Consider the following 13,129-nt stretch of genomic DNA (forward strand, 5'->3'; position numbering starts at 1 on the left):
AACCACTGTCTCGGGGCACCAATGGGGTGTCCTAGAGTTCAGTTCTGACATTAACTACCCAGTATTTGAGGCAGATACACAAGCTTTAGGGCTCAGGCCGACTAGACTGCCCCCATTTCAGATGCCGTTTCAAGTATTGGGTCTCCGGGTGACCCATACTTCTGTCTGACTTGGCTCCAAAATTAGAGGGCTCCAACAATCCCCCTTCCCTGTCAGGCTTGATAATTAAAATCTCACAGTGCTCCCTAAGCACTTTAGTTACGATTATTAGTTAATTATGAAAGGATATAAATCAGGAACAGCCAAACGCATAGGGTAAGGTATGGAGAAGGGGTAAGGAGCTTCCATGTCCTCTCCCAGCATGCCTCCTTCCTAGCACCTTGATGGGTTTCTAATCTAGAAACTCTCTTAATCAAGCAGGGGGTGGGGGAGGGGAAGAGAAGGGGTTGGGGGAGAAGCAGGGCTGAAGAGGGAGCCAACCTGGGGCTCCATCCCAGGACCCTGAGATCATGACCTGAGCAGAAGGCACTTAATGAACTGAGCCAGTCAGGCCCCTTGTTTTTAGGCTTTTTATGGAAATTTGATCATTTAGGTATGATGGATAGAATCACTGGCCATTGCCATTGGTGATTAACTCAATCTCCAGCTTGTCTTCCCTCCACTATAAGGTCAGGTGGCTGGGCTCATAGCTCCCACTCTCTAGTCTTGGCTTTGTCTTTTTTTTTTTTTTTTTTTTTTTAATTTATTTCTCAGGGAGAGAACTAGTGAATGAGAGAGAGCACAAGCACAAGGGGGCGCAGCAAACTCCCTGCCAGGGTGGGAGACCTGTGCGGGGCTTGATCTCAAAGCCCTGGGATCATGACCTGAACTGAAAGCAGATGCTTAACCAACTGAGCCACCCAGGGGTCGCATGGGTTGATCTTTCTGGAGACCAGCCCCCATTCTGAAGCCGTCTAGAGACTGCAGGCCTCTCATTAGCATACAAAAGACATTCTTATCGCTTGAGAAATTCCAAGGGTTTAGGAGCTGTGTGCCAGGCCAGGGACAAAAACCAAGTTTTGGTTTTTTCTTTTTTAATTGTATCAAACAGGAACCGAGCTGGGTGTGGTAGTGAAAAATACATTTGAGGAACTGATATTATATTGAAAGACACACTTGTTATGTTAAACAAGTAAATTATATAGTAGTTTCCATTAGAAGCTATGGGGAGGAAGACACAGGAAAAGGACACCGGAAATGCTGCAGAGTGGCTGCAGTAAGAAACAGGGAGGGGACAGAGGGAAAGGGGGGGCCAATGGGAGAGTGAGATTTGCACAAAGGCCTGAAAGAGGAGGTGAGTGAGAGGAGCCATTTGACTTCAGGCAGACAGAACAGTCGGTGCAAAGGCCCTGAGGCAGGGGCCTGGTGTGTTCAAATAGCAACAAGGCCAATGTGACTGCAGCAGAGCAAATGTGGGGGGCAAGTGGGAAGAACTGAGGGAAGTAACAGGTTAGATCATGCAGGACCTTGTAAGCCGCAGGGAAGCCCCGGGCTTTTACTCTGAGTGGAGGAGCAAAGGACAGTTCCGGTATGGACAGGATCCCGCTGGCTGCTGAGGGCATGGGGCACAGATCATCTTACTAGGACCAGTTGGGGCAACATCACCCTCCCTACCACACAGCAAACTTTCCAGGGCCAAGCTGGTGGGCATGAGGCCTGGCCCCCGAAGCCCCAGAACTGAGTCTCCTCCCTAGCCTGATCCAGACTGTGCTGCATTTCACCTGGCCCTCGACCCACCATCTCCTTGGCTGTGAGTCAACTGCCCTCTTCCTGAAAACCACTTCTCACTAATGGCAATAAAAGAACAATTGCACAGGGACAGATGGCTTTATTTCCTCTTGTGGATAAACGTGCTTGTCTTTCCGAGTGGACATCAAAGAATTGCTTCCACGGGAGAACCACGTCTGGTACAGAAATGACCCAAGTTGGGGGCTCACTCCATAGTGTTTAGGGATCATAGGGGAGATGCCAGTTCGTGGAATTAGCGCTTCAACACCGAGTCCAAATTTCACCCCTTACTTGCCTTTTGGAGTGGATAGGAGAGAAAGACCCAAGAGCATGATCTCTGGGAAGGCCAAAGAAAGCAAGAAAACGAAAAAGCAGAACCCCAAACCCCCAACCGTGGTCATGGACGTGGAAAGATGAGCTGCTTAAAGCAAATGCTGAGAATGTAGGACCAAATCTCGCACTCCCTCTCCAGACCCCAGTCCCCTTGGAGTTAAAAAGTGGTTTTCCCGCAGCCTCTGGCTTCATTTTTGTTTGTAAACTCAACAAATCTCCATCCCTCCGACCAGCCACCGCTGCCACCCCTGTGCCCGCGGGATCTCCCAGGACAGTGGTTTTCGTTCCCCAGAGACTGTCGTGAGTGAAGCCTCCCACCCAAAATTATAAAATAAAAACTTCTATTTTTAGAAGAAACAAACAAAAAAACCCTTTCCTACATTATTCCCAATTTTGAGAAGACCCAGGGGCAGCTAGCTGTCTCAGTTACTACTTAAAGCTCAACTGTCCAAAAATCACGTGTAAACACGAGGCTTACTTCACGTCCAGGGCAAGGCACAACCAGAGCTTTTTTTTTTTTTTCTCCTTATCATGCGGGCTATGACAAGTTGGCTTGTCCCTTAGATAATGGCACTTTGATCCACCATTTTTTTTTTCTGGCAAGCAGCTTAAGGAAAATGGACTAGCCCACAGTGCATCTTAACAGGCTTTTTTTTTTTTTTTAAATAGCTGCTTTAATTTCTCTTTTATGTTAAAGTAACCAACATTTTTGACTCCTGCCCCCAAACATCCCCCAAAGTCACTGTATGTGTTTCCAGAACTTGACCATTTCACCTGTCATCTGGATTGTTGACTTACAGAGATGCCCTCACTTTGAAGATCTCAGGGCAGAAATAAATTCAAAGCAGAGCTTCCAGAAAGAGCCAAGTTCCACTTGAACCAGATCTTCCTCACTTGCAGGAGGAGGAGGCTGAGATTTTTAAGGCTGTATAGCAAGTGGTTTTGGTGGCAAGGCCTGGGGGTGGAACTCAAACCATCTGTTTAGACCATCCTCCAGGGTCTGTCAAATTCTGGGATGTTAGCTGGTGTTCTGGGCCATAAGCAGAAGCCAGGCCACCGGAGTTTGGACTTGGGTGGACAGGAAGGCCACTGAGCTGGGGTGGGGGCGGTTAGAGATCAAGATGGAGATCCCCAGACTGCACATAAGCTCCCAGCAGGAGCCCCTGTGAGCTGGGGACCCCCGATCGTGTGTCAACCAGGGACACTGATTCCCAGCCCATTGCCATCAGCCTGCCACTCCCAAGCATCTGTGAAGAGTGTGTAGCAACAGTAATTACCCAATTTTGCCTTCTTGCCCCTTCAGCCCAACCCAACAGCTTCTCTTAGGGGGAAACATCCTCCATTCCTCCATTAGTAGGAAACATCACCTCCCTGGTCCCCACCGAAGACGTGGCTCAGGAAACGGGGCTCTGGCTCTTCAAGGGTCCCTGAGGAGGAACAGCCCAAATCCTTCCATCAGCAGGTCGCCAGCAAGGGCAGGCGATGGGAACGTTGCTCAATTTCCTTCTCTAGCAGGATGTAAGATGTGGAAAGACCTTGCTTAAAACATCACCAGCCAAATGGGGCCCGGGAGAGGCAGGTAATGGGCTGGAGGGCCCAGGCTCCTGGCTCTGAGGTTAACTTCTGGCAAAAGGTCCCGAGTGGGAACTCCACGGGTTGGGCCATTCTCTGCCCAGCCTGATGGGGCCCACAGTTCCAGAACTCAATCCAGGGATCGGAGATGCTGCAGTAGATAAGCCAAAACAGTGGTGGGAGTGTGGGTGATGCGAAATCCTGGGGAAGCTTAGAAGGCACTTCTGGGGTCTCTGAAGCCGGGGTTAGGGGCTCTGACTTCCCGTCCCTTTACAACGGGAAAGCTGCTCTAATTCGGCTTGCACAGGCAGAGGGTCTGCAGGCCAGCAGGGAAGGGTCTGCGAGGGCTAAAATCACCTCCCCACCTTGGAAGCTTGAGGTCTGAGAAGGTTCACAGGCAACCTGGGACCACACCAGGGGCCCCCGAGAAAGGCATCGCCTTCCATGTCCCCAGGGATGAACTCTGAGGACCCACCCTGCAGGAGGAAGACGATGAAGCATCTTCGACCAGCTGGTGAACACCAGGCAATGCCCCACACAGAATGGATAAGGATGAGAGTTCTAACCCCAGAAGGCACTGTGGAGGCCCTCCCACCAGACGGGGTGGGACATGCTGCCCACCCTCCCTCTGTTAGGATTCCTGAAAAGCAGCAAGCTCGTGCATGTCAGGGCCCACAGACTCTGCCCACCGTGCAGATTCCCCAGGGCCTGGAGCTTGTGATAAGGCTGCTCAGGCAAGTCGGAGGTCATGCGGGAGCCAGGGCAGCTGGCGGGAGGGCAGGGGGCACCCTGAGCTTGGAAACAGCCCTTGTGGCTCATGCCTCAGTCACAGTCCCTGCCAAGGCCAGACGGGGTAGGCAGGGATTGGGGACCATCTCTAGCAGCTGCAGCTGCTGGGCTCAGGGGGCGTGGTGTCCCCCAAGGCCGGGCCTTTCCCATTGCTCCCCGGGCTGGAGCTGGGGTCTAGGGACTCATTCATCTTCTCACAGATGACGTCCACCAGGCGCTCAAAGACCTGCTTCACATTGATGTTCTCCTTGGCGCTGGCCTCAAAGAACTCAAAACCTGGAAGGACACAAGTTGGGAACAGCAGTGAGACTCCCGGAGGGCAGAGCCGGTGCTGTGACATCACCCAAACCTGGTCTCCAAGCCCAGGTCCGCCCTTCATGCGGTTGTGAGACCTTGACCGAGTGCCTCGGTCTCTCGAAGCCTCAGTTGGCTCATCTGTAAAAAGGGAACAATGCTGATGCTGATAAAAGTTGTGGCAGCAGCCCCTATTGGGGCGATGCCAAGAATCTCTTTGTCACAAAGCAATGGCTAAGAGTCTAGCTGGTAATGGTCCAGGACCCAGCAGGCATGTAACAAACAGTGGGTTTCCCAGCGTCCACGGGGCGTCTGCGATGCCCAAAGTCTTGACCCACAGAACATATTAAAAGTGGCAATAATGAGGAGCACCTGGGTGGCTCAGTCAGTTAAACATCTGCCTTTGGCTCAGGTGATGATCCTGGGGCCTTGGGTTCAAGTCCTTGGGATGAATCCTGCTTCTTCCTTTTCCTCTGTCCTCCCCTGCTTGTGTCCATGCTCAAGCGTGCTCTCGCTCTCTCAAATAAATCAATAAAATCTTTTTTTTTTAAAAAAGCGGTAGCAGGGTGCCTGGGTGGCTCAGTGGGTTAAAGCCTCTGCCTTCGACTCAGGTTATGATTCTGGGGTTCTGGGATCGAGCCCCGCATCGGGCTCTCTGCTCAGCGGGGAGCCTGCTTCCTCTTCTCTCTCTCTGCCTGCCTCTCTGCCTACTTGTGATCTCTGTCTGTCAAATAAATAAAATCTTTAAAAAAATTTTTTTTTAAAAAAGCAGTAGCAATAATGGTAATAAATAAGCAGCAGCAGCAGCAAACACCTACGCGCCCCTAACTTGTCTTTCATTTAAAAACAAAAAGCTTGTCCTGGGTGCCTGAGTGGCTCAGTGGGTTAAGCGCTGAATGCTCAATTTTGGCTCAGTTCATGATCTCAGGGCCTGGGATGGAGCCCAGCTCCTTCTCCCTCTGCCTCTACCCCCCCTCCTCTCTCTCTATCAAAAATAAAAATAAAAAATAAAAAACTTTTTAAAAAAATATTTTATTTATTTGACAGAGAGAAATCACAACTAGGCAGAGAGGCAGGCAGAGAGAGAGGAGGAAGCAGGCTCCCCGCGGAGTAGAGAGCCCGATGCGAGGCTCGATCCCAGGACCCTGGGATCATGACCTGGGCCAAAGGCAGAGGCTTTAACCCACTGAGCCACCCAGGCGCCCCAAAACTTTTTTTTTTAATTTAAAAAAGTTTGTCCTCCCAAAGCTAGAAGGTAGTACAAAGGCTCTGGGGACTCGCCCATGGTCCTTCAGCTACAAAAAGTGGGCTGCCGACCTAACAATAAAGGTGTACATGGCAATCCTTCTTGTACCCCTAAAAGGCTGGCACAGGCTCTGCCTACAGGGGGTTACCCCCCGGAATGGTCTGAGATACATCCACACCCACAACACCCACGCAGCTGGGCCAGAAATTCAAACGCCCACCACATTACACAGTGCAGGGTAAACGGGGCCTCTCCCAGCACTTGTCATGCTGTACCATAAAAATGCAATTAAAGAATTATGTGTGTGTAATTATCCATTTACTAGCCATCTCTGTTACTAGAATGCCAGCTTGGGGAGGGCAGGAGCCTTGTCTTATGCCTGGCACAGAGCAGGTGCTCGGAAACTATTTGCTGAATGATGGAGGCGGACCATGAACTCAAATCTTTTACCCCAAGCCTAGTGATCATCGCTGTCAAGCCACTGTCTTCCTAGGCAAGCCTGGCATTTCCTTTTTTTTTTTTTTTAAGATTTTATTTAATTATTTATCAGAGAGAGAGAGAGAGGGAAAGAAAGAGTGCACAAGCATGGCGAGCGGCAGGCAGAAGGAGAAGCAGGCTCCCCGCTCAGCAGAGAGCCCAATGTGGGACTCGATCCCAGGACCCCAGGATCATGACACAAGCCAAAGGCAGGTGCCCAACCGACTGAGCCACCCAGGCATCCCATGCTTAGCATTTCCTTATCCGTGCATGGCTCTGCCTCAAACAATCTGAGTTCTTTTTGTAATGCTATTTTTTTTTTCTGATTATAAATAGTGAAGAAATTAATTAAAGTTAGAAACTACCAAAAAATATCAAGATGAGTAGAAAAGCTATTTATAATCTCATCATCCAGAAACAATGACTATTGGTGTTTTGATATTTTGCTTTCCACTTTAAAAAAAATAGACAAGTACGGGGCGCCTGGGTGGCTCAGTGGATTAAGCCGCTGCCTTCAGCTCAGGTCATGATCTCAGGGTCCTGGGATCGAGCCCCGCATCGGGCTCTCTGCTCCGCGGGGAGCCTGCTTCCTCCTCTCTCTGCCTGCCTCTCTGCCTGCTTGTGATCTCTCTCTCTGTCAAATAAATAAATAAAATCTTTAAAAAAAAAAGTTAAAAATAAATAAATAAATAAAATCTTTAAAAAAAAATAGACAAGTTACACAATTATCGGGGTTGGGTTTGCAGGGGGTATTGCATGTACACACGTGCATCAAATTCTGCCTCCTGCTCCGCAAGCCAGTATTTTAAACTTTATGACAGAGTAGGGAGCCCTCTCACCCCTAGTCACTAGATGTTCTCTGCAAGGTGGGGGCGACATCTGTAAGTATCCAGCCCACGGATGGGAATCGTAGCTGATTTCACCAGTTCTAGGCAGACTGGGGATCTAGGCCCCAACTATAAAGGCTGACTCCCCATCATCCCCATCGTAGCTGGAAATGAGACCCAAGTTGGAGCGCCCAGAAAACCCAGGGAACAGGGGAGCAAGTTCAATCATACCACGAGGGAGCAGACAGCCAGATCTCAAATGGGAGATATTCCCTCGAACAAAGACCCAGTCTGTCCAACAAATAGTAAGAAATAAAGAAGACTGTATAGTCCAGGGTCCCTGAACTTTCTCCGTAAAGGGCCAGATAATAAATATTTGAGGATCTGTGGGCCGTTCTGGGGTGCCTTGAGTTTTGTGTGCAAGCATCAACAAGAGTTCACAGTCATGGTGCCTGGGTGGCTCAGTGGGTTAAGCCTCTGCCTTCAGCTCAGGTCATGATCCCAGGGTCCTGGGATCGAGCCCCGCATCAGGCTCTCTGTTTGGCAGGGAGCCTGCTTCCTCCTCTCTCTCTGCCTGCTTGTGATCTCTGTCTGTCAAATAAATAAATAAAACCTTTAATAAAAAAGAAGAGTTCACAATCATGCTAGCTAACACTCAGATACGACCGCCTGTGTGCCAGACTGTGATACTGGCCTCATGTCATATTCGTTTAGTCCCCACGACAGCTTGATGAGCTGGGGCTCTCATAACCTGCATTTCACACAGGTGGGAGCAAAGGCCCAGACAGATGAAATTACCAAAGCAAGATCACAAGGTGATGGAGAACGAATACGAGTTCATGTTCAATCAGGGCCCGTGTTGGCTTATTTCATCTTTCTAACACCACCCTGAAGGAGACGCGGTTTTCACTGTTTTCCAGATGGGGAGATGGAAGCACAGAGAGGGGAGGCGATGTGCCCAAGGTCACACAGCTACTGGGTTGCAGAATGGGATTCAAGCTCCTGAGTCTGGGTTCTTACCAGCCCTCTCCTGTGGTGGTGGTTACATTGCCTCCTGCAACGAAAGTTCTATAGAGGGCTTTGAATACTAGAATAGATTTCTTTTTAGCTTAGGGGCGCCTGGGTGGCTCAGTCACGCATCTGCCTTCAGCTCAGGTCATGATCCTCGGGACCCAGATGGAGCCCTGCTTCAGGCTCTCTGCTCAGTGGGGAGTTTGCTTCTCCCTCTGCCCCTCCCCCAACTCATACCGCGCGCTCTTTCTCTCTCTCTCAATAAAACCTTAAAAAAAAAGATTTCCTTTTAGCCTAAATTTCCATTTATGTAATTCAAAAAAGGTAGCCTGAGAACTCCTCCTCCCATCCCAGTGCCCTGGTCCCCAGTTCTTGGATGCTCTCGGGGCGCCACTGTTACTAGATGTTTCTGTATCCTTCTGGAGTTTCTTCGGGCAAACCTAAGTGTATATTCTCATTCATATATATTTTTATACACTCCTGCAGGGGCCAGCAAACTCTGAGTCACAGACCCGATCTGGCCCATCACCTACTTTTGTCAGCCAGGTCTTACTGACGGCCACATTCATTCCCGCAAGCTCGCGGGCTGCTTCCAGGCGGAGCTGAGGACGCTAACAGCGACTCTGTGCCTGCACATTACTTCCTGTCTGGCCCTTCAAGAAAACATCTGCTGAGCTGCGAACTAAAGGAAGCAGCCAAGCCCAGTTCTCTGCCGTTCGCTCTTCCCCGTGAGCCCCGTATCCCAGAGATGTTGCCACAGCAGCGCGTCAAGAACGCGTCCGTCCCTTCTCCCAGCTGCGTAGTGCTCTGCCATGTGACTGTGCTCTATGTTTCGAGACGTCCCCACCGTGAGATTTTCAGAAGGTTGCTAACAGCTCTTGTCCCTCCTGCCAACAGTGCTGTGATCTGAGATACTCGCCACTTCCCACAGGGGCGGGATGTTTGGAGGATACATTTCCAGCCATGTTTTTGCCCAGTCTGGGTTCCCAGGACAGTGGCGAGTATCTGTCACTGAATTCCCTGAAATTAAATGCAGAAGGTGGCATACCTCATACCTGTGGGTATTTTTGTGAGCAGAGCCTCAAAGGGCAGAGGGGTGATGACTGTGGTTGGACCCGGACCCTAAGGGTGGGGATTGGGGTTTGGTTCTGGGAGGTCCAGGGCCTGGGGCCCAGGCTGGGCACTAACCAAGGTCATCGGCGAGCCTCCGGCCATCCTCAGTAGGCACGACCCGCTCATCTTCCAGGTCACACTTGTTCCCCACCAGGATCACCTGAGCGTTGTCCCAGGAGTAGGTCTTGATCTGCGTGGCCCTGTGGAGTTTGAGGGCCATGAGGCTAGAAATGGGAGAGTCAGGGCGATAGGGTGAAGGTCAGCCTGTCAGCGGTCTGCAAGCACTCACCAGTCCTGCACGGCGGCGAAGGACTCCTGGTTGGCCACATCATACATGAGCAGGAAGCCCATGGCTCCGCGGTAGTAGGCTGTGGTGATGGTGCGGTAGCGCTCCTGGCCCGCCGTGTCCTAGACACACAGCAGGGTCAGGCCACCCGAAGCTACCCTGTCCCCCACGCCACCCCTGCGGGGCCCTAAGTGGGCCACCACCCCGTGCTCACAGCCCCAGCCTGACGGGAGGCATGGCCCTGCCTCTGTGGAGTTCCCAGTCTGAGGGGTCAGTGGCCTCTCACAGACTTGGACCTCATCTCGAAGAACAGACTCCATGACCCCATCCAAGCGCCACCCGGGCCAGAGAGTACGGTCTCGATGCAGACACCCCGGTGCGCGACACCACGCTCATCGTCATCGGCGGCCATGTTGGGAGCGAGAGCGTGTCTCTGAGGAGCACACAGGTCTGTGGGGGATCCTGCGATGGGCCCCACACCTCTTCCCCACTGGTCACCAGGACTTCTAACCCGTCTTGGGTTAGCAGCTGTCTGCCCCTCAGACCCTATAGGGCAGAACATAGTCTCCTCATCCTGATGAAGTCACCTCGTAGATAATCCGCCCCTCCCCTACTCTTCACACCTACCCCAAGCCCCTCCCTGACTTTGGGCCACTCTTGCTCCCCCAGGGCCCCTCCCCACAGCCCTTCCGCAGTCTCTGGAAGAACCCCAGCCCCTCCTGGGCCAGCACAAAGACCCCTGTCCCTTTGCCCCAGATCCACAACGGCCGCCTGGCCCACCCAGATCTGCAGCTTGATCCTCTTGTCATGGCGATAGACCGTCTTGACCTTGAAGTCGATGCCCACGGTGCTGACAAAGGCAGGTGTGAAGGAGTCGTCCGCGTAGCGGAACAGGAAGGACGTCTTGCCCACGCTGCTGTTGCCGATAAGCAGCAGCTTGAACATGTAGTCGAAGTTCTGGTCGGCTGCATCCCGCGGGCCCGTCGGGGGGTCTCCGGCTGATGCCATCTTGGCCGAGAGCCTCTGGAGGGGCACCAGGAATGGCTCCAGCGTATAAGCCAGACCCAGATTCAAATCCTGACTCTGCCCCTTGGAGGCCAAGTGACCTCAGAAGCATCCCTTGCTCTCTCTGGCCTTCAGGGTCCTCCTCTGGAAAATGGGGACGCTTATCCAATGCCAGGACACAGGCTGTGGGGGGCACATAGGGTGGCTCCTCTCGCCACTGAGGAGCCAGACCCTGCAGAAGGTACAGGTGTGGACTTTGCCCCAGAGTGAGCAGCTGGCTTGGCCCAGGTGTGGGCTGAGGGGAGGGGGGCCTGCCAGCTGGCTAGAGCCCCCCCTCATGGCCTGGGTGTTGACTTTGGCAGGGACGCCTGCCCTGACCACCCCCCCCTCCCACCGCAACGCTGAGTTTAACCCCATCCCTGGCCTCCACAGGGAAGGGGGTTTTAGCGGATAAAGCCCGGGTTTAAAGCCCAGCTCTAGCCCCAAATGGGTCCTGCCACCTTCTATTTGTCAAAGGGGTGGGCCCCATCTCCCTCAGGGCAGGGCTGACTCACCCCAGCCCCAACCCACAGAGGTTGCAGTGACAGTCTCAACTCTAAGGAAGCCGCACTCCCCTCTACCCCGATCCTTCCTTTCTTGTTAATCTGAAGAAGCTGCGCTGCTTCATCTGGGTCCTTAGCCCTCACCGCCTCCCTAGGCCTCAGTTTCCCCAGCTGTCTATGGCCACGCCTTGAGCTGCACAGGGAGGCTCCAGGAGGCCTGGGTGAACCGAGGGCACAGTGGCAGAGGAACCCTTAGCAAAGCTATTTCTCAACAGCCTGTGGGGCTTTTTTCCATTTTAAAAGAGGACCGAACCAGCCCGCTTTTCCTGCCCAGCCCTCAGCCCCACCCGGTGTTCCGGGAGAACGAGTTCGAGGAGGGGAAGACAAGAGGCAGGAAACCTTTCCCCATGCTGGGCAGGGCTGCCAGACTGGGGCCCTTTCCCCAGGCCCAGACCCAGCCCACCTGTCAGCCAGTCCCACCTCTTCCTGACCATCTGGCCACCGTCCCTCACGCCTGGCCCTAGATAAGCGTCCCCGGAGGGCTCGGCCCTGTCCCCCTGCTGGATGTGGGGCGCCCCCGCCGGTGCAGGGGGGCTCAGGAGCTTCCTCCCATCACCATATGGTCCCATCTCCTGTTCCCAGCTGGGCTCTCTGCCCCGCCCGCGCCCCATTAACGCTCCCGGAGCAGCCCAGCTGGGTGGGGGCGAGGGAAGGAGGCGTTCCCCCACCGCCCGCCTTTGTTGCCCGGGCCCCGGGCCCACCCTCTAGCCCCCGGACCCCCAGACCTGCTGGGACGCGGAGGTGCGGGGCGGGATGCGGTCCCTCGGAAGGGGTTACCTCGCGTCGGGGGGCGCTGCCCGCGGGCGTTCCTTCTTCGAACTCGCTGCGGTCTGGCCCCAGCCGCGACGCCGACCCCGCAGCCGCCACCGCCGCTGCCGCTGCCCGCTGCCACCCGGATTCCGCGCGGGCTCCGCCCAGGCCGGGGAGGAGGGGCGGCTCCCCGGAGAGGGCGGGGCGGGGCCGGTCCGGGGCGGGGCTCGCGAACGCGGGTTGGGGGGGAGGGGGAGGGGTTGGACGCGGCACCGAGTTGGGAGCAGCCTAGGGCCCGCCCCCCAACAATAAACTTTTCACTTTTCCTAACTATGTGTAGAGCTCCTACTCTTTGCACGCAAATGAAGAGCGTGGATTCTGGAGTCAAGTTCGAATCCCAGCTCCCCCACTTTCTAGCGCGGTTTAACTTTGGACGTGCTACTTAACCTCGTAGGGCCTATTGCCCCCATCCCTCCAGCGGTCCCTAACAAGAATCCCTACCTCACAGGCCTGTGCGAGCTAGGTCCCTGTGGGCTAGGTCCCTAAAGCGGGCTAGGTCCCTGCGAAATACTCCGCAGGTCCTTTAGAATTGAATCTTTTCCAGATAAGGAAATGGAGTCCCAGAGAAAGGCACCTCTTTGCCTGAGGCCAGACACAACGAGGAAATTTGGCCCTGGCCTTACGTGAGGCCCCAGAATTTTCTTCAAGGCATGAGAAGATCTGCAGGTTTTGCTGGAGTCAAATTCCAATGACTACATCTAAAGCCACTTGCTTAGCTTCTCTGGGTCCCCACTGCTTCGTGGGAACAGCGGCAGCTCCCTCCACGAGCCACACGGATGTATGGAGATGACATGCATCGGGAAGGGCCAGCATCTGATCAGAAACAGGCAGCCCCACAGTCTCCATGGCACTCAACGGCGGAGGTGTGCTTCTCACTCACACCGGTCATCGTGGGGAAGGAAAAATCTAGCTCATCACACTCTGCCTTGCACACTTCTCTTTGAAAGTGACTCTTCAGGGGCACCTGGGTGGCTCAGTGGGTTAAAGCCTCTGCCTT

At 53.5% G+C, this 13,129-nt stretch overlaps 1 protein-coding gene across 1 annotated transcript; it reads right to left on the reverse strand.

Moving 5' to 3' along the window:
• Positions 1-2,698: 2,698 nt before the first annotated feature.
• Positions 2,699-12,220, reverse strand: RAB3D (RAB3D, member RAS oncogene family). The gene is made up of 5 exons (XM_045992063.1): positions 12,100-12,220; positions 10,496-10,738; positions 9,719-9,837; positions 9,505-9,629; positions 2,699-4,737 (listed from the first exon to the last, which is right to left on the reverse strand). The coding sequence occupies exons 2-5, from the start codon at positions 10,721-10,723 to the stop codon at positions 4,550-4,552; spliced, it is 660 nt and encodes a 219-aa protein (XP_045848019.1). The 5' UTR covers positions 10,724-10,738; positions 12,100-12,220; the 3' UTR covers positions 2,699-4,549.
• Positions 12,221-13,129: the final 909 nt, after the last annotated feature.

This window comes from Meles meles, chromosome 20 (assembly GCF_922984935.1).
Source record: "Meles meles chromosome 20, mMelMel3.1 paternal haplotype, whole genome shotgun sequence".
NCBI classification, from domain to species: domain Eukaryota; kingdom Metazoa; phylum Chordata; class Mammalia; order Carnivora; family Mustelidae; genus Meles; species Meles meles.